A 27,656-nucleotide genomic window follows, 5' to 3' on the forward strand; every position below is an offset into this window, starting at 1 on the left:
CCTCTGTAAGAATTTATTTTGAAAAGGTGGTCTGTACCTCTTTCTCAGATCTGTCTCAACACTGAACAAACTTTGGAAGTCTTGCAATGAATCAAACTTGTCACCTGTTGCTCTCTCATTGTCAGGGCTACACCTCACTGGGTAGCCACTAGTGTAAGTATTGAGATCTTCCCACACTACCTCACCCCTCCCCTCTCCCACTTGGGGTGGGGCCCCAGCCCATGTAGCTATAGCTTTTTTTTTTTTAATTTTTATTCTTTTTTTTTTTTAGTGAGGCAATTGGGATTAAGTGATTTACCCAGGGTCACACAGCTAGTAAGTGTTAAGTGTCTGAGGCCGGATTTGAACTCAGGTACTCCTGACTCCAGGGCCGGTGCTCTATTCACTGCACCATCTAGCTGCCTCTGTGTCTATAGCTTCTTGCTTGCAAGCCTGTTTCCTCATTTTGATAATAAAACTTTATTTAATTCCTGACTCTTCTATCTATGGTCTGTTCTGTTTGGGTCTGACCATTCACAGGTGAGAGGCTGGTTCTAATCTGGTTGACACTATTCAAAAATATTCCACTCCTAGGTTTTATAGCAGGAAGTAGAGTATAATTTGGTAAAGTCAGGACTTTACTTGGCTGATGACTAAGGAGCCTTGGCAAATTTAATGCTTCAGGTCAAGGTGACTCAGAAACCTCCAGCCTCAGGTAAGAGTTGGTGGGAGGGGCAGCTAGATGGTGCAGTGGTTAAAAGCACCAGCCCTGGATTCAGGAGTACTTGAGTTCAAATCAGGCCTCAGACACTTGACACTAGCTGTGTGACCCTGGGCAAGTCACTTAACCCCCATTGCCTAAAAAAAAGAAAAAGTTGGTGGGAGTCAGGTGAAAGGATCTCTGGTAACAACCACACAGAAACAGTCACAAAGAATCTAACAGAGCACACACCAGGTGTGCAGGGTCTCTTTATTCCTTTTCAGGTCCCTGGCCTTCCCTAATATATACTGGGTGCAGACATTTAAAATTTTTGATATTATTAATCTCTCAGTTTAAAGTCTTTTCCTTATAAACTTCAGCTGGTTGAGGAATATTTTTGTTGTTTTTGTTTTGCAGGACAATGAGGGGTAAGTGATTTGCCCACGGTTGCACAGCTATTAAGTGTCAAGTGTTTGAGGTTGGATTTGAACTCGGGTTCTCCTGAATATAGGGCCAGTGCTTTATCCACTGCGTGACCTAGCTGCATGAAAGCCACTGTCTTTCTCCACCTTCCCTGTGCCTGAAGCTGAAGTGGGATATGTTTCTACCCAAATTCACACTGGTTTTTCTCATCCCCAGCAGCCTTCTCACACTGCAGATACAGCCATCCCTGAAACCCTCTCTTCTGATTGGCTAGGTTCTGCCTAGAATCATCATTTATGGAGGTGACCAGGATATACATGCTCACTTCTCTCCCTGCTCTACTTTTCATTCTCCTGACTCCTTTACCTTGTGCTTGGGAGCCACCTCATCCTTTCCAGCTCTCTCTTATATATTGTCTTTCTACATTAGAATGTAAGAGGGAGGGGTAGCTAGGTGGTGCAGTGGATAGAGCACCGGCCCTGGATTCAGGAGTACCTGAGTTCAAATCCGGCCTCAGACACTTGACACTTACTAGCTGTGTGACCCTGGGCAAGTCACTTAACCCCAACTGCCTCACCAAAAAAAAAAAGAAAAAGAAAAAGAAAAAAAAGAATGTAAGGGAGTATTCCTAGTAACTTTGTTTTACAATACTCCAAGTTATAGCTCCTCTGCCTCGATTAAAGAGCTCGTTTCTCCTCTATTGACTGTTACATTAGAATGTAAGCTCCTAGAAGAGAGGGATTGTGGTTTGTTTTTTTGTTTTTTAATATATTAGTATTCCCAGTCTTTGGCATACATCTAAAATATAGTTAACATAAGTGCTTTAATGTGGAAATATTTATTGTATTTAACAAGGAAGAAAAAGCAAAAGGGGAATGGGTAGAGATCATAGAATTAAAAACAACACATATAAACAACATTCGTGGGAATGAAGAGGAAGCCACTGTGGAGAAGTTAGGCATTGCGATGGTTGCTTCCTTCCCCAACAAGGGGGCACAGAAGATGGGAATCCTCTTTCCAAGAGGGAAATCAGGGTACCTAACCATTTAGAGTTCCCCATTCTTCTAAGTGTCCCTTTATGTCTCTCTTTGTCATTCTCTTTTTCCCAACCACTCACCCCACCCATCATTCTATTAGACCAACAGGGCAGCACTCCTACTGGCAGAGGTAGCAGCAGAGTTGATGATTTCAGGTACTTAGAAGGGAAAATCTGGGGACCAAATGAGACAACTAGCTTTTACCCTTATAGTTCCAAGATAGAAGATGTACTCCCCACTTTAACTGGTATTCAATACCAAATTGCAACTACTGCCTGGAAGTCTGGACTCCTGGTTTCTTTCTTCCACAAATTCTCAGAAAGCTATCTCAAAAGGGATGGCAGTCTCTGGGAGGGCATCGCTTTAAAATGCCTCTTATCTTCATTGTAATGCAGGCATTATACAAGCAGCAGCCATCCAAGACGTGAATTCTGGTTCCTATGCAACACTTCCCCCTTCCTTGACTTACTTTTTATGTTCTGAAGAGGTTTGGGGGTTGTGTTTCTTTGTTTTTTTAATCTGACCATTTCTTTTAATAACCTCACACTGGCTGAGAGGAGGAGTTAGAGAAAAAGAAGGTATCAGCCCAGCCTGTGAAACTGTTGCATGTATTTTTAAAATTCTTTTCTTTTTTTTCTTTTCATTTGTGTGAGGCAATGAAGGTTAAGTGACGTGCCCAGGGTCACACAGCTAGTAAGTGTCAAGTGTCTGAGGCCGGCTTTGAACTCAAGTCCTCCTGAATCCAGGGCTGGTGCTTTATCCACTGCACCACCTAGCTGCCCCTGCATGTATTTTTAAAAGCCCATTTGATTTGTTTCTTTTGTTATCTGAGTGTGTTAATAAATCACTGAAAGGTAAATCAATATTAGAAGATTATCCAGGTATAGGCCCAGCTCACAAACCTATGTTTGCCCCCTCTATGAACTTCCAGATGTTTTCTGTGAACTCTAGCTATAGTTTCATGTGGGAAATTGCCCCTGTTTTGACCAAGAGTGGGAAGGTGAAGGAGGATACCCTGCTGGGATCTTGGCCAGGTCCCTTCTAGGCATATCTCACTGATTAATTGCCTAAGGTTCCCAGGAACTAGCCATTCCTGGGGACTATAAACAATTCCAGGAGTAGTCCTGGGGGGTTGGCTCCCCTTCAGGAGTATGTCCTGAGAAACTAAATGTTTATTCCAACTTCTCTGGCAGTGATCCTGCGCGAACTCATTTGGTGTCAATCATAAAATTAGCTCATCATACAAGCTGCTATTGGTGGCTTCAAGCCACTTTTGTTGAAGATACTATATAAGTCAAAGTAAGCCCCCACCTCTTCGGAGTCTCACCTGTGGAGAGGACGCTCTGCCTGGGATATTCCCAATCAGGACTCTGGGAGGCTGTACCAGGACCCCCAGCCCATGGACCCAGGAGTTGGTGCTTCCCGATTGGTGATGTATTTTCCCTTTAAATCTTTACATAATGGTAGCTTTTGCTTTAATAGTTACATTATTAGGCTGCTTACTTTATTGCTGCTGCAAAACGAATATTTCTTTTCCTGTACTATAATATTCATTAAATTTAATTTTCTTCACCTGGTGTTGGAGTGTCATTTTTGTAGGAGCAAATCCGAACATTATCTTTAACAATACGATCACATGGTTATTATCAATGAATGGTCAAATCCTATTAATTTAGGGAGTCATAATTGAAGGTGGAAATGTAGACCCTAGGAAAAGTGGGAGCTTAAGGATTTGGGGTATAATTTCTAAGGTCCTACTCTTACTGTTAGGCTTTCTTGGGGGCAGGTAGCCACCACAAATGGGCTTGGCATAGGGTCATTCATAGGAAGCTAAAGAACCTTCTGAAAGCTAAATGCATTACTCATTTCCTTACCTGGTTAAATGCTAGAACAGGTCTCAGGGAAATGGCTTTTTTTGCAGGGCAAGGAGGGTTAAGGGATTTGCCTCGGGTCACATACCTAGTAGGTGTCAAGTGTCTGAGGCTGGATTTGAACTTGGGTCCTCCTGAATCCAGGGCCAGTGCTTTATCTACCTTGCCACCTAGCTGCCCCTTTTCTTTTTTTTTTTTTGTTTTGGTTTGTTTTTGGTTTTTTTTTTTTTTAGTGAGGCAATTGGGGTTAAGTGACTTGCCCAGGGTCACACAGCTAGTAAGTTTTAAGTGTCTGAGGCTGGATTTGAACTCAGATACTCCCGACTCCAGGGCTGGTGCTCTATCCACTGCGCCATCTAGCTGCCCCTGCCCCTTTTCTTTTTATCTATATGGAACAAGGGGGAAATAGGCAGGAGTGAGTTGGCAAGCTTGTGCCTTAACTGACCTAGTACTGTAACCTGTACTGTTCACTGACTGTACTCTCTTACACATGTGAGATGCTTTAGTCCTTTTGCTTCCTGTCATGCCCTTTTTGTTTTGTTTATTTATTTGTTTGTTTTTTGTTTGTTTGTTTTGGTGAGGCAATTGGGGTTAAGTAACTTGCCCAGAGTCACACAGCTAATAAGTGTCAAGTGTCTGAGGCCAGATTTGAACTCAGGTCATCCTGAATCCAGAGCTGGTGCTTTATCCATTTCGCCACCTAACTGCCCCTCCTGTCAAGTCCTTTTGATTCAATGTGTAAACTAGGAGTACAGTGTATTCTAACCAGCTTTTGTGAGATGAACTGCACTTCTGGATTGTCTGGAGCCAAAAACCAAAGGACTTTAAATGCCAATTGTTTGCCGGGACTTGTTGTGACCTGCATGGGGGTGGGGGTGGGGGGCAGCTCACTCAGTGAATTGGAGGCTCACCACTGTGATGTGTAAAAATCTGGGGCAGCTAGATGGCGCAGTGGTTAAAGCACCGGCCCTGGACTCAGGAGTACCTGAGTTCAAATCCGGCCTCAGACACTTGACACTTACTAGCTGTGTGACCGTGGGCAAGTCACTTAACCCCCATTGCCTAAAACCCCCCCCCAAAAAAAATAATAATCTAATGTGAGTGTCCTTACCTGCCCCCCCCCCCCAGTGTGGAGGGAGAACTAGCTAAGGTTTACTTATAAATTAAGCAAGAGGGGGCGGCTAGGTGTGGAAGTGGATAGGGCACTGGCCCTGGATTCAGGAGTACCTGAGTTCAAATCCGGCCTCAGACACTTGACACTTACTGGCTGTGTGACCCTGGGCAAGTCACTTAACCCCCATTGCCCTGCAAAAAATAAATTAATAAATTAATTAAGCAACAGTTTAGGCTTTTAAGCATTTATTAAAGTATATTAGGGGTTAGCAAAGAGAGAGAAAGCCACCTTCATCTAGCTATCCAAGAGAGTGAATTTCTGATTATCAGGAAACCTGGCCACTTTTCTCCTTCTTCTGCCACCAGGAGCTCCTTTCTGAACCAAAGGGACAGTTTCCCAGTTCATTCATTCATTGGAGTGGAAGCTTCTGGTGGGACCAGAGGAGGGCCAGTCCCCACACAGAGCTCCAAGCTAATTGGCTGGTGGCATTGATTGACATGACTTACAGGTGTTCTATGAATAGAGGTTAACTTCTGGATGCTACTCACATGCTTTCTCATGGGGGGGGGGTGTTACCCTGTGTAGGGGCCAAATTTTAATTGGGGAGTGTTAATTAGGAGGCTCAACCCAATATTGGGGCAAGGAAGGAGATTAACAGCCTCTTTCAAAAACAGAACAGGGTTTATTAACAAGAATGAACTTAAAACACAAGTAAGATTAGTAGAATTAAGGACAAGGCTAAAAAAAAAAAGGAATGGGCAAAGGAAGATTATATGACCTGCTATCACACCACCGCCCAGGGCTCAGGAGAACACACAGTTGCATCCCGTCTCTTTCCGGCTCAAATGACAGAATGGTGAATCTCCTCCCTTCTCCTTCCCAGCAAACCCTGGGCTGTCCACACACAGCCCCAAGCTAATTGGCTGACAGTCCTGACTGACAGTCACATGACTGCCCTCACTGGGCTTCCAGTCATTATAATTTTGCCAGTCCCATGTAGGCATCTGCCAGTAGTGATGATGGGAGCTTCCAGTGCCATGGCTATGGCTACAGCCAGTGGGTGGGACACCACACTTGGCACGGTGCCTGTTCTCCAGCCAGGGTTTTAAAAAAATTCTAGCCAAAAGATGGGATCATAAAAACCTCAAATCACAATTAATTCTTTACACCTGGTTCTCACAATGTCTTTCTCAGCAGGGGGTGGCGCCCTGATTCTCACACCAGGAACTTGTGAAATTCAAAAAAAAGGTTTATTAGGAGAGAGGAATATATGGCTTGGGGACAGATCACTATGGAGAACTGACCCTCTGGAGTAAGAGAAGACCAAGTCTTCTGTACCTTTCCAAAACAAAAAAAAAAAAAGAAGAGGGAAGGGCAAGATAAGTGTGAGGGGATCTTTGAATAATGCTGCATCTGTAGGATATGCAGCACCCATCCATATTCTTCATATCATCTTGCAGACCTTGATATTGCTTATCAGCTTCCCAGGGTCATCCTTGGCCACATCTTAGCCCTGAGGTTGGTGACTGAGCTGCTTTTCCCTCAGCCATGGGGGTTGGGATCTTTGGGTTTCTTGGGGTCCCACTGCATTCCCACAGCATCAATCAGAGAAGTTTATATTTGATTCCAGAGAGGAGTGGCTTAAGCAATGGAGTAAGAAGGTCAGATCTGTGCTTTCACAATAGCATACTGACTGTTAAGGGGATCACTGATAAGGATGAAGCACCAGGTACACATCAAAGGAGAAAGCAAAGACAAGGTAAATTCAAGTTAATGGGTGTCAGGAGAGGAGATGCACCAGCCCCCAAGGGGATCAGGCTCCCAAAGGAGATAGCACATGAACTGAGCTTTGCAGGAAGCTAGGTTCCCTAAGGGGCAGAGTCCAAGTGCAGGGATCCACTCTATGCAAAGGCACAGAGGCTGAATTGAAATGTCATGTGTGAGGGAGAGGAAGAGTAGACGAAGGGCAGTAACATGTAGTTAATCATTCTTTTTTTTTTTTTTAATGAGGCAACTGGGGTTAAGTGACTTGCCCAGGGTCACACAGCTAGTAAGTGTTAAGTGTCTGAGGTCAAATTTGAACTCAGGTACTCCTGAATCCAGGGTCGGTGCTCTATCCACTGCGCCACCTAGCTGCCCCTAGTTAATCATTCTTGAGGCCCTAGGGACTTGCAAACTCAGGATCAGTAGGATCCGCGGTAGCTGGCATTCATATAAGGCTTTCAGGTTTGCCCAGCCCTCTACAAACATGACCTCATTCGATCCTCCACCAGCCTGGGAGGTGGGCGCTATTAGAAACTAACGGCGGAGGAGGGGGAAGCTAGGTGGCACAGTGGATAAAGCACTGGCCCTGGATTCAGGAGGACCCGAGTTCAAATCCGATCTCAGACACCTGACACTTACTAGCTGTGTGACCCTGAACGAGTCACTTAAACCACATTGCCCTGAGGGAAAAAAAAAAAAAGAAAGAAAAAATAAAGAAACTGACTGTGTGACATGGCACTCAGAAAGGGGAAAGCCTCTAAGCCTGCACGGACTGGCCGCTGGGCGTCGGGACAGCGAGCGCATCAGACCTTAGCTGGCCCGCTGGGTGCACTTCTGGGTACCTGCTCTAGGGAGGATGCTGGAGGAAGGACGAGGCTGGGGAGACCGTGGGAATGGACCGCAAGGTGTTTCCTGGACGCTGGAGGGTTTGGAAAGAACGTGGTGACTGTCTTCATGTACCTCCCCAGCTGTGGTCCCAGGGGGCACAGGGGGCGGACCCGAGAAGCCCAGTCCGCGCAGAGCCTGCTGTCGGGGGTAGCCTCTGTGCAAAGCGCGCCGCGTCTTTCTCCCTCTGTCCGTCGCCCTCCACCTGTTTCTGGCTGCCAGTCAAACTCATTCTCATTTGCAGCCTACACCTGCGACCTCCAGCGACAGTCTCACCCCCCACTCCCCTCCCCCTTCCCCTCCCCGCTAAGATTCAACCCCAGAGGGCACCGCTAAACCCTCTGGGCGATAACGTCCTGGGAACTCAGTGCCTCCCGCGCCTTGGCGGGCGCAGCGGCAGAAAAGACTCCATTTCCCAGAAGGCATCGGGATCTCAGATCGCGCCTGCGTCTTCTTGTCTGACAACTACCTTCTTACAACTCCTTACCCCCCCAGCCCGCACACACCCTCGTATCTCGGCGTGCGCAGGCGCATTTCGAGTGAAAGCCGGAAGTTCTCTCCTGTCCTGCCTAGGTTCGTGGCTCAGCTCTGCTGCTCAGATGACAGGCGGAGGTTGGTGTGGGGGTTTTTGCGGGGCGTCCGCGGGTGTCCGGGCTTCGCTGCGAGCTCCTCTTCGTGGGTGCGTGCTCTGCGAGTGTGCGTCCTCCCCGTGGGGTGTCGCTGACTGGGTGAGTGTAACCTCGGTGGGGCGGAGAATGCGTGTGAGTGGGTGAGAAGCTGGCAGGAGCGCGTGTGCGCATGCTCTGTGACTCGGAGCACTGTGGGTCTCCCGTGGCCCCGTCCCGAGTGTGGTCCGAAGTTTGCATCGCGGGTCTCGGGGAGCAGCCCTGTGCCCCTGGCCTGACCCGGGTGTAAGTCGTGGGGTTCGGATGAGATCCGGGCCCCTCCTTTTCTGGGGAAGAACAGCAGCCCCCCCTCCGGCAGCGCGTGAAGGTTTGCAGGGCGTCTTCCCTGGGGGTGTCATCGCATCGCTTCATTCCCCCTGGGTCAGTCCTGGCCGGAGGGGCCAATGGCCACTGTCACTGGCCTGGATCTCCGTACGAGTGTCCGTAAACATCTAACAGTCTACGTAGATATGTGCAGGAGGACCTGGGGGGACGATCCAGGGGCGTCTGGAGTGAGGGAGCCCTGGCTTTTCTCAACCGGGTGACCCTGATCAAGTCACTTAACCGGTGCCTGCTTCCGCGTCCTCATCTTTCCAATGGGACAATAGTAGTGATGTAGGGTGTAGGTTTGATTGATCAAAGTGATCATGAGGCATCCCAAAGAATTACAAGACTCAGTGACTCAGTTTCCCAAGTTTTATTGAAAGACTTCCGACCGCAGGGAGATCACCATGGAAATAGGTGCCTGGTATGAAAATGGTGATTTATCTCATTATCTTACTCTCCTCCTTGTGGGAGGTTCATGGGAGGTCTTACCCTAATTTGGACTTCCTGGGGTCCTAAGACCACCTTCAACGTGGGTGCCTTTTTCCCTGGAGGTGTGTTTTGGGGGTTTACAGGCTCACACAGGTAGTAAGTGTCCGGGGCCTCATTTGAATGAAGGCCCTCCTGACTCCAGGGCCAGTGTGCCACCTCTGCCCCAATACTGTTGTTTGTGAGAAGCTTGTGTTCTCACAGTCAGGTGATTATTAATTAATGAGGAAGCTAACTTACACAGGACTAGAGCTCTGGGCTTGAAGTAAACATGACCTGAATGCATTTCCAGCCTCAGTCCTTTGCTAGCTTTGTGACCCTGGGAAAATCACTTCCTTTATGATTGCCTCAGTTTCTTCATCGGTAACATGGGCATGGATAATTGTATCTACCTCTCAGGGTGGTTGTCAGGTAGAAACAAAATCACATTGTTAAGTGCTTTCCCAAATTTAATGCTGTGTATAAATGCTCATTAGAAGTATGTTCATGGGGGGCGGCTAGGTGGCGCAGTGGATAAAGCACTAGCCCTGGATTCAGGAGTACCTGAGTTCAAATCCAGTCTCAGACACTTGACACTTACTAGCTGTGTGACCCTGGGCAAGTCACTTAACCCCCATTGCCCCCCACAAAAAAAAAACAAATAAAAAAAGAAGTATGTTCATGGTGATATGACTATTACTCCTTAGATCAGGAGGGTCACATCATGTAACACATAGGGGACACATCTGTGAATCCCCTTCCCTTTGGCTCCAGTTCAGGTCTCAGTACTACCCTTGGGGCCTCCTGTGACCACAGAGATGGGGACAGGGTTTTGGGCCCTAGGGGCCATCTCTTTCATCTTTCCCAGCAGGGCCTTGATCCCTCTGGGGAGCCCTTTGGCCTCTCTTTGTGTAGGCATCCTGGTGGTCACCCCTCTTGGTTGTCTGGGGATTTCTATTCTGCTGAGTCTACAAGCAACACATCAGCATTGGTCTCCCTCAGGGAACCTTTTCTGCCCTCAGCTCTCCCTTCTCAAGACTCTTCCCTTTTCCAGAAAGGAGCCCAGAGCAGGAGGAAGGAATGACCTCTCATCTCCTGTCAGACAGAGACCAGGTGAGTTGGATTTTTTTTCTCTCTCCCAAATACTGGTTCATTTCTTTGAGCAGGTGGGTCACCTTCCCTTCCTTTGGTCTCTGCCCAACCATGTCCTAATGAGGTACCAGAGCCCCAGTTTTTCTCACCCAGAAGAAGGGCCTTTTGTGACAGAAGATGTCAGGTTGATAGATGGTGAGAATGGGAGTGGACAGTAGATCACCCAGCCTAACCCCCTCTTTTGGTGCAAGAAGAAACTGAGCCCAAGAGATCAAATGTCTTGCCTGATCTTTCCTGAGCTGGAATTAGACTCAAAATCTCTTTTTTAACAAAACTTAGGGGGTATAGCTAGGTGGCGCAGTAAAGCACTGGCCCTGGATTCAGGAGGACCTGAGTTCAAATCCAGCCTCAGACACTTGCTGTGTGACCCTGGGCAAGTCACTTAACCCTCATTGCCCTGCAAGAAAACAAAACACAACAAAATAAAAAAAGTTAGGGATTGATAACCTTTATTTTTATATCATCTTCATTTTATCACATACACAAGGAGGTCCTGATGAGTATGAATTATGAATCCCTTGAAGTGGTCACACCTATTTGAATTTGCAAGTTATTATGAATAATATAAAGGGCTGGAAATCTTCCTCTGTTCTCCCTTCTTCCTTCTTTCTCCTTCTCTCTCCTCATCCTTATTATTATTACATAATGTTTCATTTCTTTTTTGCCTTGGTTGATCCTTAATTGCTTTTTTAAGCAACTTGAGCTTTCTGTATAGCACTTAATAAAATTCTTAAAAATACTAAGACACCTCAAAAAATAATTAAATATTGGGTTCTTATTCCAGCTGCCATATTATTCTTATTAAAATGAGTACAAACATATTTTTGGACACATTTAGTAGAAACAAGGTATAAAAATCAACCAACAAAAAAAAATTTACTTGTCTGTTAAAAAATTTTAGGTTTTATACAGGGAAGGGTTGGAGTCGGTAGAAATAATTTAATCTTCTCTCCATTTCCCCCACCATTTAGAAATAAATACTTTGGAAATGGTGTGATTTTCTGGCAATTTGTTGGGCACGTGAGAAAAATGAAAGCTAGCCCAGATACATATCATAAATATCTAGAATCAGATTTACTGAGGGGCATGTGAAATCAGAAATCACTGGGCCATGGATGTGCAGGAAAAGAATACGGCTGCTGCTTGCAAACAATACTTCTCGATGCTTATTGCAAGCAAGAGATTTTCCTCTTTATTCTGAGAAGTTTCCTTCAAGTAAATTAGTTTCTGGTCAGGAACAGGGGAAAGCAACAAGAGACAGAGTCTTTGAGAAAGCAGGTTTGAAGGACTCCTGCAGTAATAATACTATGCTTTCAACTAGGGCAGCTTCTTGGGAAAACTGACTAGGTAGGTTTATACCCATGTATTCATACACTGATGCCTCACGTGTCTGTTTTGAGCATTAATGATAAAAGTAAGATGTTTTTTAAAGGACTCTTTCTCTGGGCACAAGGTCATAGCTGCAGAAAGAAAGGCTTCTTTGAAGAAGGGCAGGGCATGGAAATTTAGCAAGAAGTGAAGCTTACAAATGGAACAGCTGGGTGGCTCAGTGAGTAGAGTGACAGTCGGGCAGTCAGGAATACTCATCTTCCTGAGTTCAAATGTGCCCTCAGTCACTTTGTGGTTGTGTGACCTTGATCAAGTCACTTCCCTCTGTTGCCTCAGTTTCCTCATCTGTAGCATAAGCTGGAGAAAGACATGGCAATCCATTCCAGTATCTTTTTTTTTTTTTTTGGTGGGGCAGTGAGGATTAAGTGACTTGCCCAGGGTCACACAGCTAGAAAGTGTCAAGGGTCTGAGGCCAGATTTGAACTCAGGTACTCCTGAATCCAGGGCCAGTGCTCTATCCACTGTGCCACCTAGCTGCTTTTCTAAGATAATCCCAATTATATTGCAGGAACAAAACGTGCTACCATAAGAGAAATGGATAAATATTTATAAAATATGTATCTCCCAGTTTAGAACCCTGTTTTTAAGAATCCAATGTAATAAAGAGAAATTAAACAAATTAAAGAAGATGCCCCCAGAAACAAATCAATTTGCAAGTGAATTTTAACCAACTTTCAGAAAACATTCAACTAACCGTTAAGTCCAGGCTTATATACATGATTATGGCCAATGTGTTAATTTGTTTTGCTTTATTACAGTTATTTGTTACAAGGCAGAGCTTTTATTCAGGGAGAAGAAAGTTATGGATTTTGAGAGGAGAGCTGGGATGGTGATACCAAAAGAAATTTCTTCCTTGTAATAGTACTAACCATAATAGCAAGAGGTAATACTTCTCTAGCATTATTGGGTTTGGAAGCACTTTATATACATTGTCTTGTTGTTCTATGGTTCTCTGGGATGAGTGTATCTGAGTCTTTGAGCCTTGAACTCTCTTAAACTGATTCTCCAACTGCTGGATGAATTGTCTCCTTCTGGATGAGATACACCTCTGATGCTAGATACCATTAGTGAGGGGTTGTTTACTTAGGGTCAGCGGTTCCCTAAGGAGTCCATGGATAGATTTCAAGGAATATGTGAACTTGGATCAGAAAAACCCATATCTTTACGTTTCCTAATCACAACATGAAAGTCAGCATTTCCTTCATTTGTTTAAAGATAGGATTCTCAGGGCAGCTAGGTGGCACAGTGGATAAAGCACCGGCCCTGGATTCAGGAGTACCTTGGTTCAAATCCGACCTCAGACACTTAACACTTACTAGCTGTGTGACCCTGAGCAAGTCACTTAACACCAATTGCCTCACTAAAAAAAAAAAGAAGAAGAAGCAGAAGTGAGCTTAAGCAATAACATAAAAATGTCTGTGTGTTCTCCCTTCTAGTCCAAAGTCAGGCATATCCTGTAGTAAATGGCTCTTCCACAAATATGTGATAAAACACAATGAAACCCTCAATGCTGTGAGAACCAGTTCTACATTCTGCTACCTTCATTTCTCTCTTCTTGGTGTGTATAAAGAAAAGGAAGAGCAAGGATCTGTTTTACTATTTTAGGAATCAATAACATTCAAGGATGTGGCTGTGGACTTTACTGAAGAAGAATGGAGGGAGCTGGACCCAGCACAGAGGGACCTATACAGGGATGTGATGCTGGAGAACTATAAGAACCTGGTTTCCTTGCGTAAGGACAGCTTTCCTCTGTAACTAAAAAGCTATCTGTTGTGGTGTCTGTGTATTAGCATGTGTTTGGGATTCTGGAATGTCTGTAATGCTTAACCCTGTGCTTAATTGCTGGGTTTGGTGTTCAGGAATATTGAGAAAGAGATGTCATATGGGGAGATGCTCAGTCATGCAAAACTAAAGATTTTCTTTTTCCTATTTTTATGGGATACGCTTTTCTTTTTACAATACTTTTGTGTATCCATGATAGTATACCTTCCCATCCTCTTCCCTCACATCAAAGATTCTACCCTGAACTCTCAGAGGAGACAAGTTGAAGACATGAAAGGTTCCCATAATATTGACAAAAAGTTTTTCAAATGAACTAATTTTTCTTCTCAGTCAAATCACCTCTGTGAATCTTCCTGCCAGGCTGTGAAGAATAAAAACACAAAGTGCTTTGTGCTCCACTTTGGAGTTTCTAGCACTCTCTCCATGTAAGAAACAAGGATGAGGACTGAATTGAAAGAAGTGCTATCTGTGCTAGGTTGGCTTAGCTGTTAGGGCTAGCTTTTCCTGAAGAAGGGAGCTTAATCCTGTCATCAAACCAAAAAGAAATCCCAGTAATGAGTACTAACTGATTTAAAGGTTCCCCCTTTTCAGTGGACGTGTTGTAGATGGGATCGAGTGTGCTGTGGATTAGATGGTCTCCAGGGTCCTTTCCAAGCCTGTTTTAGTTTTTTTGGTTTTTTTGTGGGGCAGTGAGGGTTAAGTGACTTGCCCAGGGTCACACAGCCAGCAACTGTCAAGTGTCTGAGGCCGGATTTGAACTCAGGTCCTCCTAAGTCCAGGGCCAGTGCTTTATCCACTGCATCACCTAGATGACCCTCCTTTCCAAGTCTGAGAATCAGTGATGGTCAGAATTCTTTACTGGCTCTGTGTTCCTAATGATTTCTGTGTCTTTTCACATGATCAGGATTGTCAGTTTTTAAACCCCATGTGATATCCCAGCTGGAGCAAGGGGAAGAACCCTGGAAATCAGAGACAGAAGTCCCTCAAGTGGTTTGTCCAGGTGCGTAAGTGAAGACCAGGCTGATGAGATTCATTCCAAACAGGAATGGAGCTACTCAGATGAACACCTTTGAAATGGAAAGAACTCTTCTCAAAGCACTCTGGGTTGGTTGAGTAGAAAAATCTGAGGTTACTAAACACAAGTCATATCCTTCATTTGCCTTTTTCTTTTGAAAATCTCATCAAAAAAATCTTATTCCCTAGGAGTTTCATGTAAGGCAAAACTGGTAGCATTGGTGCCGTTTGTGGGAGCCTTAGAATCCCTCCCTGAATAATTTTGAGATCTTGTAGTTTGGGGCCTGTTGGGAAGAAATTGACCATCTTCAGGCAGGGAAATGGATAATATGATAGAGTTACTGTCTTAGAAAAGTACATGCCTGTAGTGTGATCTGGAAGAAAGGCTAGACATGGGCAAGATTACTCATGAGGACCCTGGTTTAGTAATTCAGGTGTGAGATGATGAAGTCCTTGATTCTGATTCCAAATTAAGTTCCTTTATGTCTTTTTATCCTGTGTTATTTCTCCTTCTCTATTCCACCATACCCTCCCTTCACACATATCCTGATTTCCCATTTGTTCTCTAACACACACCAGTGTGTTAATAACCTCAGGTTATTGTTTTTACCCTTTGTTTTCCCTGTCTTTGAAATCTTTATAAGCAGTTTAAAAATTTTGTAAATAGTATTTTATTTTTTTCCAGTTATATATAAAGATAGTTTTTAACATTCTTTTTTTATACAATTTTGAGTTTCAAATTTTTTTCCCTCCCCAAGATGACAAACAGTTTGATATAGGTTATACATGTCAGTTATGTTATGTACATTTCCACAGTATTCATGTTGTAAAAGGAACAACAGACCAAAAAGGAAAAGCCATGAAAAAGCCCCAGAGTAAAGTGAAACCAGTATCCTTTGATGTGAATTTAGACTGCATAGTTGTTTCTCTGGCTCAATGTAGCATTTCCTGTCATGAGTGTTTTAGGATTGTCTTATATTAATGCATTGCTCAAAAGAGCAAAGTCTATTGGGGTTGATCGTTGCACAATTTTTCTGTTACTGCGTACAATATTCTCCTGGTTCTTCTCATTTCACTTAGCATCAGGTCATTTAAGTCTTTCCAGATTTTTATGCAATTTGCCAGTTCATCCTTTTTTTATCATAAAAGTATTTTATTTTATTACAGTTACATGTAAAGATAGTTTTGTTTGTTTTGTTTTTTTGTTTGTGGGGCAATGAGGAAGATAGTTTTCAACATTTGTTTTATAAGATTGTGAGTTCCAAATTTTTCTTCCTCCCTCCCTTTCCTCCCTGCCTCCCCAAGATAGAAAACAATCTGATATAGGTTATGTATGTACAGTCACATTAAATATATTTCTGCATTAGTCATGTTGTGAAAGAAGAATCAGAACAAAAAGGGAAAACCTCCCCCTCAAAAGACTATTAATATTATGGTTCAATCTGCATCCAGATTCCACATTTTTCTGCATGTGGAGAGTATTTTCTATCATGAGTCATTTGGAATTGTCTTGTATCATTGTATTGCTGAAAAGAGTCAAGTTTGTGACAGATGATCATCACACAATGTTGCTGTTACTGTGTACAATGTTCTCCTGGTTCTGCTCACTTCACTCAGCATCAGTCCATATAAGTCTTTCCAGGTTTTTCTGAAATCTGCCTGCTCTTCATTTCTTATAGCACAGTAGTAATCCATTACATTTACATACCATAACTTGTTCAGCCGTTCCTCAGTTGATGTGCTGAATTTCAAGAATTTCAAATTCTCTGTGAGATGTCTCTTAAAAGCCTTACTTTTTACTTCCCAATCAGCTGGGGCACCTATTCTTTTTGCTATTAGCAGCCAGGTGGTGCAACATTGTCCCTACCTCCAAAGAAAAAGGGATGTACTACACTGAAATATTTTAGATGCTGGTTGAGAGAGCAGTCCATTCATTATATGTGAACCAGTAGAAGTTGTGACAGAAGGAAAGATAGAAGGCTAATCAAGCTTTTCAATGTCTTTCACTTCATTGCTCTTATATGCATCTGGACTAATGCTATGATGCATATAAAGGACTTAAAATCATAGAGTCCATTATTTGACAAAAACTGGGAAAACTTGAAAATAGTATGGCAGAAACTAAGTATAGACCAACATGTCACATCATATACTAAAATAAGGTCAAAATGTATACATGATTTACACCTAAAGAATGATACCATAAACAAATTAAGAGATCACGGAATCATTTATCTGTCAGATTTATATGGGTAGAGGAAGAATTTAGGACCAAAGAAAAAAAAAATAGCAAAAAAAAGTATAAAGTAGATCACTTTGATTATATAAAATTTAAAAGTTTTTGTACAGATAAAACTAATGAAACCATTACTATAGGGGAAGCAGAAAACGGAAAGAATTTTGGTGAGGCAATTGGGGTTGTGACTTGCCCAGGGTCACACAGCTAGTAAGTGTTAAATGTCTGAGGCCAGATTTGAACTCAGGTACTCCTGACTCCAGGGCCAGTGCTCTATGCACTGCGCCACCTAGCTGCCCCTCATTTCTTAATTATATAGAGAACTGAGTCAAATTTATAAAAATACTAGTCATTCCCCAGTTGATAAATGGTCAAAGGATATGAACAGGCAGTTTTCAGACAAAGAAATCAAAGCTATCTATATTCATATGAAAAATTGCTCTAGATCAGCATTGACTACAGAGATGCAAATTAAAACAATTCTGAGGTATCACCATCCACATATCAGAGTGGCAAATAGAACAAAAATGGAAAATATTGGAGGTTGGAGGGGATGTGGGAAAGGTGGGATGCTAATCCTCTGTTGGTGGAGTTGTGGAAAGATCTGATTCTGAAAGATTCTGGAGAGCTATTTGAAACTATGCCCAAAGGTCTATAGAACTGTGCATACCCTTCGATCTAGCAATAGCACTGCTAGGTTTATATCCCAGAGTCATCCCCCAAAAGAGAAAAAGACCTATTTGTACAAAAATATTTATAGCAGCTCTTTTTGTGATGGCTAAGAATTGGAAATCAAAGGAATGTCCATCAATTGAGGAATGGCTAAACAAACTGTTGTATATGATGGTGATGGGGAGGAAGGGAAGGAGGGATAAAATTTGGAAATCAAAACTATAAATAAAAATGTTTATTATTTTTTAAAAATAGCCAATGAGCACTCAAAATCTGAATGAACCAGTGGCCAGCCTAACTAGGGTCACAATTTTCCTTTAATAACTACAGTTGAAATAAAATAATATAAAATCACAGAGTCTCAGGGACCTTAGAAATTTATCTAGTACAACCTCCTACCCAGTGTAGGAATTTTCCCCCGCCAAAATCTCCATCTACCCTTTTGGAATGACTCCAGAGTTAGCATCATTATTTTTGTGAAATAGTTCCATTTGGAGATGACACTAATCATTAGGATATTCTTTCTTTATAAATTGAGCCTACAGTTGTTTCCCTGTAAGTTGTACCCCTTTGGTACTAGTCTTCTGCATAAGTACAGGGAATAACCTTTCCTTCAGATGATAGTCATTCATATGGGTAAAGATAATCATTGTGTTTCTTCTGAAGGTTTTTCTTTTCTTTTCTTTTTTTTTTGGTGGGGCAGTGAGGGTTAAGTGACTTGCCCAGGGTCACACAGCTAGTAAGTGTCAAATGTCTGAGGCTGAATTTGAACTCAGGTCCTCCAGAATCCAGGGCTGGTGCTGTACCCACTATGCCATCTAGCTGCCTCTGGTTTTTCTTTCTTAATATGAAACGCCCCATTACCCATAAAATATCATTTTTAAACTTGTCCCCATTCTAGTGGCATTCCTTTGCCTGTATAGAAGTTTATAAATGCTTTCCTCAAAAGTGGCATGCTCAGAACTGAACACTGATCTCCAGATATGCTCTGATTGGTGTATTGTACAGTGAGAGCATCTTCTCTGAGTCTAGTTACTTTTCATCTATAAATTGAGCTCCAACTGATGGTAGATTTTTTGGTGGCCACAGAATAGGTTTTAGTTTGTATTGACCTTGTATTCAGTTGAAAACTCCAGATGTTTTGAATAAACCCAGATGTCCAACTCATTCTGTCCAGTCTTGTCCTGCTACAGTTAGTCTTATTCTGTTTTGCCATCTTGTATTTTTGTTGTCTTCTGTATTGAGACATTAGAAAATGTTGACTCAGTCATCTACGTACCACCTGTCACCCATTCTTGTGAGTCATCAGCCACATTGATTAGGGTGCCTTCTATATTTTCATTAAAAGTGTTGAGGACAGCTAGGTGGCTCAGTGAATAAAGTACTGGCCCTGGATTCAGGAGGACTCGAGTTCAAATCCAGCCTCAGACACTTGACACTTACTAGCTGTGTGACCCTAGGCAAGTCACTTAACCCCAATTGCCTCACAAAAAAAAAAAGAAAGAAAGAAAAAAAGTGTTGAATAAGAAGGTAAACCGGAATGGTGAGGATATGGAACCATGAGGTACAATACCCTGGTATTTCCTAACAGAATGATGTCAATCTGTTAAATGAAACACTTTGCGTAATCACACAGATATCTAAACCATGAGCCTTTATTTTATCCCCAGTGATAGAGTGAGAAACTGTCTCTTTCCTTTTGGAAATGAAGGTAGATGATGAATGCACTTTCCTTAGAGAGACATGCAATACATAGTGCTTAGACTATAGGTCTTGATGTAAAAAAATCTAGGCTCAAATTCCTCCTCTGACATTTAGAAAATGTGTAGTTATGACCAAGTCGCTCAGTCTCTATAAACTGTATTTTTCTTATCTCCAAATAGTTATTAATTCCTGTAGCACCCACCTTATATGGGAGCTGTTTGGGTCAATTGAAAGAATTTATGTAATGTGTTTTGTTTTTTTTTTAAGTGAGGCAGTTGGGGTTAAGTGACTTGCCCAGGGTCACACAGCTAGTAAGTGTTAAGTGTCTGAGGCCGGATTTGAACTCAGTTACTCCTGACTCCAGGGCTGGTGCTCTATCCACTGCGCCACCTAGCTGCCCCATGTAATGTACTTTCTAAACTTTAAGATATCAAAGCTTAAAACTGTACTTAGACTTTTTGGTATAAAATCTAGAAATCTTATATAGAAATGAATTGTTTGTTCTCTCAGTATGCCTTTCAAATGTACTGGTTGGGTGAACCTGAACAAGTCGGTTAATTTCACAGTACACTGGTTTCTCCAAGATCCCAAGAAGGAGTTAACATACATTAGTAGCCATTCCCTCACACAGGAGCTCTCTCTGTTAATTAAATCACAGGTCACATCCATAGCCTATTGGTAGCCTAAGAAATTTGCTCATATTAACCCACCCTTAGTGAGTCGATCCCCCCCAAATATTTATAGGTTCCTGAATTTTTGCATAGATTGACAGCAAGTTTAATAGTCTAGAGTTTCCAGAATCTGCTTGTTTCTCTTTTTTTTAACATTTATTCACTTTCTTGAAAATTAGTAACAGTTGTTCTTTGAATTCATCTACAAATTCTATGAGTTATGGAATCTTTTCCTGTCTTCTCACATGTCTTGGGTTTAGGTCTCTCTTAACAATGTTTATTCTTTAATCATCATTTTTGCTCATGAGGAGTTAGAATTAAGAACATGCTAAAAGCAACTTCCTTTTTTACAACACAGAGAACAGTGAATTTTGATGCCTTTCCCCCTCCAGATTCCATTACTCCGAAGATAAGATGGGAAAACTTGGACTGTATTCCTTATTGGGTCATTTCTCTGGGAGAGTCATCTAAGAAGATAATCACCAAGAATGATCCTTTTTCTTCTAAATTGGAAGGAGCATGGAAATGTCATGTCAGGACAGAGAAGCAAGTACAATGTAAGGAAGTAACAAGAATTCAGAGAAAAACTCATGATGAGTTAAAGGGTCATGAATGTGATACATTTGAGAGGTTTACTCTAGTATCACTCATTGTTCCACCAAAGAAATTTCCTACAGGAAAACTTCTCCAGAAATATGATACACTTGATAAGACCTTCAAAGAGTTTTCAGATATAAATAAAGATAATAGAATTTCTTCTATTTCTAACTATATTAAATGCAGGAAGCCCTTCACTTACCACTCAGATCTTATTCAGATTCATAGAGCACATACTGCAAAGAAATCATATGAATGTAATGAATGTGGGAAATCCTTCACCAACAACTCATTCCTTAGAAACCATCTGAGAATCCATAGGAGACTGAAACCCAATAAGTGTAATGAATGTGGAAAAACATTCAAGCACAGGTGTTCACTTACTCAACATCTGAGAATTCATACTGGAGAAAAGCCTTATGATTGTACTGATGCACTATTTGTGCATCAAAGAATTCACGCAGGAGAAAAACCATATAAATGTACTGACTGTGGGAAAGCCTTTGCCCTTTGTGCCACACTTACTGAGCATCAGAGAATTCATACTGGAGAGAAGCCTTTTAAATGTACTGAATGTGGGAAAACATTTAGCCATAGGTCATCATTTCGTATACATCAGAAAAGGCATGCTGGAGAAAAACCATACAAATGTACTGAATGTGGGAAAGCCTTTGTCCAGAAGGGAAGGTTTATTGAACATCAGATTATTCATACTGCAGAAAAACCTTTCAAATGTAATGAATGTGGGAAAACTTTTAGACGGAGGGGCTATCTTACTGACCATCAGAGAATTCATAGGGGAGAGAAGATTTTTAAATGTGCTGAATGTGGGAAATCTTTCAGCCTGAGGTCATCCCTTATTATGCATAGGAAGATTCATACTGGGGAAAAACCATACAAATGTAATGACTGTGGGAAAGCTTTTATCTACAAAGGAACACTTAATGAACATCAGAGAATTCATAGTGGAGAGAAGCCTTTTAAATGTACTGAATGTGGGAAAACATTCAACCGTAGGTCATCCTTTCGTATACATCAGAAAAGGCATGCTGGAGAAAAACCATACAAATGTACTGAGCGTGGGAAAGCCTTTGCTCACCAGGAAACATTTACTGAGCATCAGAGTAGTCATACTACAGAGAAACCTTACAAATGTCATGAATGTGGGGAAACTTTTAGACAGAAGGGCTATCTTACTGACCATCAGAAAATTCATAATGGAAAGATTTTTAAACGTACTGAATATGGGAAATCTTTCAACCTGAGGCCATCACTTACTGTTCATAGGAAGATTCATACTGGAGAAAAACCATACAAATGTACTGAGTGTGGGAAAGCCTTTATCTACAAGGGAGCACTTAATGGACATCAGAGAATTCATAGTGGAGAGAAGCTTTTTAAATGTCCTGAATGTGGAAAAGCCTTTACCAGCCGGGGAATACTTAGCAACCACCAGAGAATTCATATTAGAGGGAAACTCTTTATTTGTAATGAATGTGGTAAAAGCTTTACCAGGAAGTTCAGTCTTAATAAACATAAGAGAATTCATATGAGAAAGAAGGCTAATGAACATCCTAAATGTGGGGAAACATTCCGCTATAAGAAATTACTTACTCTACATGAGAGAAATGATGCTGATGAAAATGATTTAGAATGTAAGGAGTGTGGCAAAATCTTCAAGCAGAGGAGCTACCTTAATGTTCATCAGGTCATTCATACTGGAGAGAAACCTTTTGAATGTATTCATTGTAAGAAAACTTTCAGCCATAAGGCAGCTTTTAGTCGGCATAAAAAAATTCATACTGGAGAGAAATCTTTTAAATGTACACGATGTGAGAAAGCTTTCAGTCTAAGTTCATCTCTTATTCGACATCAGACAATTCATACTGGAGAGAAGCCTTTTGAATGTACTCAGTGTGGGAAAGCCTTTGCCCTCAAGAGATACCTTGTTGTACATCAGAGAATTCATACTGGAGAGAAACCTTTTAAATGTATGCAGTGTGGGAAAGCTTTCTGCCACCGTTCAAATCTTGTTATACATGAAGGAATCCATACTGGAGAGAAACCTTTTAAATGTAGTGATTGTGGAAAAACATTCCGCCAAAGTAGGTCTCTTACTATTCATCAGAGAATTCATACTGGAGAGAAGCCTTTTGAATGTGCTCAGTGTGGGAAAGCATATACCCTTAGAGGAAAACTTACTGTACATCAGAAAATTCATACTACATAGAAACCCTTTATCTGTCACGAATGTGGGAATGCCTTCAGCAATACCTCAATTAATACATTAGAGACATGAAAATTTATACTGGAAAGAAACCCTTCAAATGTACTGAATATGGAAAGCCTTCAACCAAACAAGAGAAATTAACACCATAAATTTCATATAATAGAGAAAGCTTTTGTGTGTCCTGAACGTAGGAAAGCTTTCAATCATAGGATGTACTTTGCTCTACATGAGAGGATTCATCCTGCAGCAAAACCATTTAAGTGTAATGAACATGGTAAAAACCTTTAGGTGGGGCAACATCATACTCTAAAGCAGAGAGCTCACATTGCAAAGGGCCCATATAAATGTAATGAATGTGGCAAATCTTTCAGCAACAGCCCAATCCTTAGGAAATACCAGAGAATTCACAAAGGGGTACCCTGTAATTGTAATTAATTAGGGGAAAGCCTTCCCTTAGTCATGTCTCAGTCCTTGGGAAGCATCAGAAAATTCTGAATTGACAGAATCCCTCCAAAATGAATGTGGAAAAGCCTTCAACTGGAGGGCCATCTTATTTCTTTGCTCTTTCTAGGTGGGCTGTCATACATCCAGATGTCAAAGATTGTTTTGTTTTACCTTCCACTGCTCTGTACCCGAATATCCACCATGTTTGTCCTTCTACTATGTGAATAACCAGTATTTCTATGTGATCCCTCCTTTTGCTGATTTTGACAGCCCCCATTTCTCCAGGACAGGCAGTTTCTGAAGGGCTTGATTGGTGTAAGGAGAACCTTCCCAAGCCTCCAAGGCACCTGCTCATTAACCAACCTGGGCTGGGCCCTTTGCTTTTGTTTACCCTTTAAACAGAAGCCAGTTTGACCCAGGGGGATGACTCTTGTGTCCTTGGTTTTCCTAATCAAAATGTGGGGTGACCTGGTCACCTATAGCAAAGACAATACAGGAGACAACCTGATTGACATGGCCTCTATTTTTTAGTTAGGATTATTAGAGAAAAGTGGGTCACATAAAGAACATTCTTTCAGTTCCAGAGAAGTATGTCATCTGCCACATCTCAAAGCCATCCCATTTCCCCTAGCTGCAAACTTATCCTTTCACCTAGGGATTGATCCTGTCCTCATTTCTCCCCTACCTTCTCCCCAATGAAGAAGTAATCAGGAGGAGCTGAGAACTGGTAACCCACCTCCTCATTTAAATGCCCACCAGTGAATGCTCTGCCTTTGCCAGGGGAGGGCCAAATGATGTTTTGTTAAGTATTTTTTCAATCATTTCTGACTCATGACTCCATTTCTGGTTTTCCTGGGAAAGATGCTGGAGTGGTTTTACCATTGCCTTCTCTAGCTTATTTTTACAGATGAGGAAACTGAGACAAAAAGGATTAAGTGACTTTGCCAGGGTCATCTATCTAGTGTCTGAGACTATACATCAGAAGATGTTTTCCTGACTCTAGGCCCAACACTCTATCCACCACACCACCTAGCTCCCCAAATGATGTAGTGTCAGGCCAGTGAGAAGGAAGACACATGTAGGTTCAAAAGGTCCTGTGTACCCTCACTTTGGGTCTTTGGTTATTGAGAGTAGCCACTGACCCAATATACTGATTACTGTTAGCCTAACTAAAAAGTTGTTCACTCCAGGGCTTTTGACACAAATGGAGGAGGCTGAGTACCCCTTTATTAATAGGTTCAGGGCCTTATTAATAAATGATATCTTGCTTGGAAAATGTCCTTCATTTATCCTTATGTGAAATACAATCTGGACAACTTCCTAAATTTACATACATAAGCCTACCTTTTTAATATGTAGTACTATCCTAGCAGCCCTTTGTTTCCTATTTTCTTACTTAAAAAAAAAAAAGTATAGCTTTACATCCAAAGATGTATTCTACTCATATGTTTTATACCAGGTACTAGGGAGTAATTGGTAAAGTCAGGAGAGTACTTGAGTGATGACTAAGGGCTATGGCAAATTTAATGCTTCAGGTCAAGGTTACTAAGAAACCTCTTAGCCTCAGGTAAAAGTTTATGGGAGACAGGTGTAAGTGTCTGGTAACAACCACATAGAAACAGCGAAAAAGAATCCAGAAGGTGTGCAAGGTATCTTAATATTCTTTTTAGGGTACTTGATCTTCCCTTATATATCCTGGGTGCAGACATTTTAAGTTCACTTTGTATTACTAATTTATCAGTTTAAAAATCTCTTGTTTATGAAGTTTAGTTATCTTAGAAGTACTATATTAATTTCTTTCCAATGCATGCATGGCATGAAATCCTCAACCTCTGTGCCTTAGGCTGAAGTGGAATGTTCTACACATTTTTTTTTTTTTTGGCTCTACACATTTTCACACTGGTGCTGGAGATAAAGACCCAGCCTATAATACTATATAGCATGTATTTTAAAAAGCCCAGTGTATGTGTTTTCCTTTGTTATATCACTGTGTTAATTGAAGGCAGACGTGTAATGGCAGCTTGAACTCCTTGAAGAATTTTTGGTATAATTTCTAAGGCTCTACTCTGTTGGGCAGTCTTGGGGCTGGTTGTCACCACAAATGGGCTCAGGATAGGGTCATTCATAGGTAGCTAGGAGCACCTTCTGGTAGCTAAATATGCTACTCATTTCCTTACCCGGATAAGTAATGAAATAGATCTCAGGGGAATGGCTTTTCTTTTCATCAATACTGAGGAAGGGAAAAATAGCCAGTAGTGAGTTGTCAGTATTGCTACTTAGTTGATCTACTACTATCACTGACCACCCTCTCTTATACATATGAACTGTTTTAATCCTTTAGCTTAGTTTTTTGCTCTTTTGATTCAATTTGGAAGCTAGGAGTCCAGCGTATTTCTAACCCACTTTTGTGAGGTGAATTTCTAGGTTGTCTGAAGCCAAAAAACAAATGACCTTAAATGCCAGTCAGAGGGGTTTGTAATTGATCCTCTAGGAAATTGGCTTGAGTAGGAGAGTAATAGGGTCAGATCTGTGCTTTCAGAGCAGCATGCTGACTGCTGTGTGGAGAATGGATAAGGATGAAGAGAGAGTGTATGTAGAGGGACCAATTAGGTAATTGGTAATGTAGGACTGGAGAGCAAAAGAGGGACTAAGGTTATAGGTCTATTTCTCTGTCCAGAGGTGATCAATCAACCTATGGTAACCGAGGCTTGCTCCACTGTATAAACTTTTTCTTAATTTTTCTATGAGATAATTTACCCCATTCTATCCTTCTCTTTCCCTTTTACCTAGTGCATTACTCAATTGAAATTGCTCTCTTCAAAGTTACTGCGGTTTATCATTTTCTTATTGTAAATTTAGCACTCTTGTTCATATGTGAACATTTTAATGTTTTTTCAAATTACATGTAAAAACATTAACTTTTGTTTTTTAAGTTTGATTTCCAAATTTTCTCCCTCCCTCTTTCCCCTCCCCCTCCCTGAGATAGCAAGCAAATAGATGTAAATTATACATATTCAGTCATGCAGAGCATTTCCATATTAGCCATGTTGCAAAAGAAAATAAAAACTAAGAACAAAGGTTTAAAATATATGCTTTTGTCACAGGGAAACTGGATCTGGAATATCCCTCTATTAAAGAATTATTCACACACACAATCCAATCAAAGTTTAAGTAAAAGACTTTTTTTATTTGGCACAAGGGAATATGGCCAGAAGAAGTCTAAACTTCAATTCCTGAGGAGGAGCAGCTTTATGGCATGTTCCTCCATCAGCCAGAGTAAAGACAATGCTTTTATATTGGGGGAGACTTGAAACTGAAAAGTTACAGCTGTTGGGGAATTGGGGGTGCTTGAAACAGTTGGGGGCCACAAGGTTATCATCACTACCCGGTCCTGGTCATGTAACAATAACATCTGGGTTCCGATTAGACTCCTGCTATAAATTTCAAGGCACCCAACACATCTGCTGCATTATCTGTTTGACTAACCACCATCTGGTTAATTAACTACTTTGCTTTTCCAATTAACCATTTTGCTTTTCCAAGGGAAAAGTGCCCTCTAACTGACCCCAGCAAGTTGAGCAACCATATTATATCTCTTGGTTAGAGTGTCCTCCTCACAATCAAAGTGTCCCCTAACTGGGCTCCTGCCTTTTAGGCTTCCACTACACTTTGATTTGCATTCTGACTCCAACAATTCTTTCTCTGGAGGTAGAGATAATTTTTCATTATGACTTTTGGAATTGTCTTGGGTCATTTTATTTCTAAGAATAGCTAAGTCATTCAATCATTCTTTATTGTACAATATTGCTGTTACTGTATACAGCGTTCCACTGGTTTTGTTCAGTTCATCTTGCATTATTAGTTCATGAAAGTTTTTCCAGGTTTTTCTGAAAGTATCCTGCTTACCATTTCTTATAGTAAAATAGTATTCCATCACAGTCATATACCACAACTTGTTCAGCTATTCTATAGTTGATAGGTAGTTCCTCAATTTCTAATTTTTGCCACCACAAAAAGATTCTATAAATTTTTTTGTACATATTGGTCCTTTCCCCTTTTTTTGATATTTTGGGGATATAGACCTAATAGTATTGCTGGGTAAAAGGGTATGTGCATAGCCCTTTGGGAATCGTTCCAAATTGTCCTCAATTAACTTGATTAATATTGATCTAGAGCATGTTTTCATGTGACTGTAGATCACTTGGCTTTCATCTGAATCTGAAAAGTGACTGCTCATGTCCTTTGACCATTTATCAATTGGGGAATGACTCAGGTTCTACAACCTGAGCCCTTTTTCTGTCTCTGAGTGAAGGAAGAAGCTCATGAGCTTAAAAGTTGAATCTTTCTCATTCAGATGCAAATGCTAAAGTTCAGTTTTCCCATCAATCACTTTTTTTTGGGGGTGAGGCAATTGGGGTTAAGTGACTTGCTCACAGTCACACAGCTAGTAAGTGTTAAGTGTCTGAGGTTGGATTTGAACTCAGGTCCTCCTGAATCCAGGGCTGGTGCTCTATCCACTTTGCCATCTAGCAGCC

The 27,656-nt window shown here is 41.6% G+C and overlaps 1 protein-coding gene across 5 annotated transcripts; it reads left to right on the plus strand.

Annotated features, from left to right (window-relative positions):
* Positions 1-8,315: 8,315 nt before the first annotated feature.
* LOC122746891 (zinc finger protein 160-like) lies at positions 8,316-27,078 on the plus strand. Of its 5 annotated transcripts, none has more exons than XM_043992970.1 (6): positions 8,316-8,501; positions 10,285-10,343; positions 12,530-12,654; positions 13,377-13,503; positions 14,458-14,553; positions 20,243-27,078. In XM_043992970.1, the coding sequence occupies exons 4-6, from the start codon at positions 13,470-13,472 to the stop codon at positions 22,675-22,677; spliced, it is 2,565 nt and encodes an 854-aa protein (XP_043848905.1). In that variant the 5' UTR covers positions 8,316-8,501; positions 10,285-10,343; positions 12,530-12,654; positions 13,377-13,469; the 3' UTR covers positions 22,678-27,078. The 5 variants fall into 5 exon arrangements, with proteins under 5 accessions (XP_043848905.1, XP_043848903.1, XP_043848906.1 ...); XM_043992971.1 differs by having other exon boundaries at positions 8,321-8,385; XM_043992968.1 differs by lacking the exon at positions 12,530-12,654.
* Positions 27,079-27,656: the final 578 nt, after the last annotated feature.

This window comes from Dromiciops gliroides, chromosome 3 (assembly GCF_019393635.1).
Source record: "Dromiciops gliroides isolate mDroGli1 chromosome 3, mDroGli1.pri, whole genome shotgun sequence".
In the NCBI taxonomy this organism is placed as follows: Eukaryota; Metazoa; Chordata; class Mammalia; order Microbiotheria; family Microbiotheriidae; genus Dromiciops; species Dromiciops gliroides.

Bases quoted from the DNA above. Each gene is read 5' to 3' on its own strand.
- LOC122746891 (XM_043992967.1), top strand. The intron at 10,344-13,376 runs GTGAGTTGGATT...TTACTATTTTAG, and splicing joins TCCTGTCAGACAGAGACCAG to GAATCAATAACATTCAAGGA. The intron at 13,504-14,457 runs GTAAGGACAGCT...TCACATGATCAG, and splicing joins TAAGAACCTGGTTTCCTTGC to GATTGTCAGTTTTTAAACCC.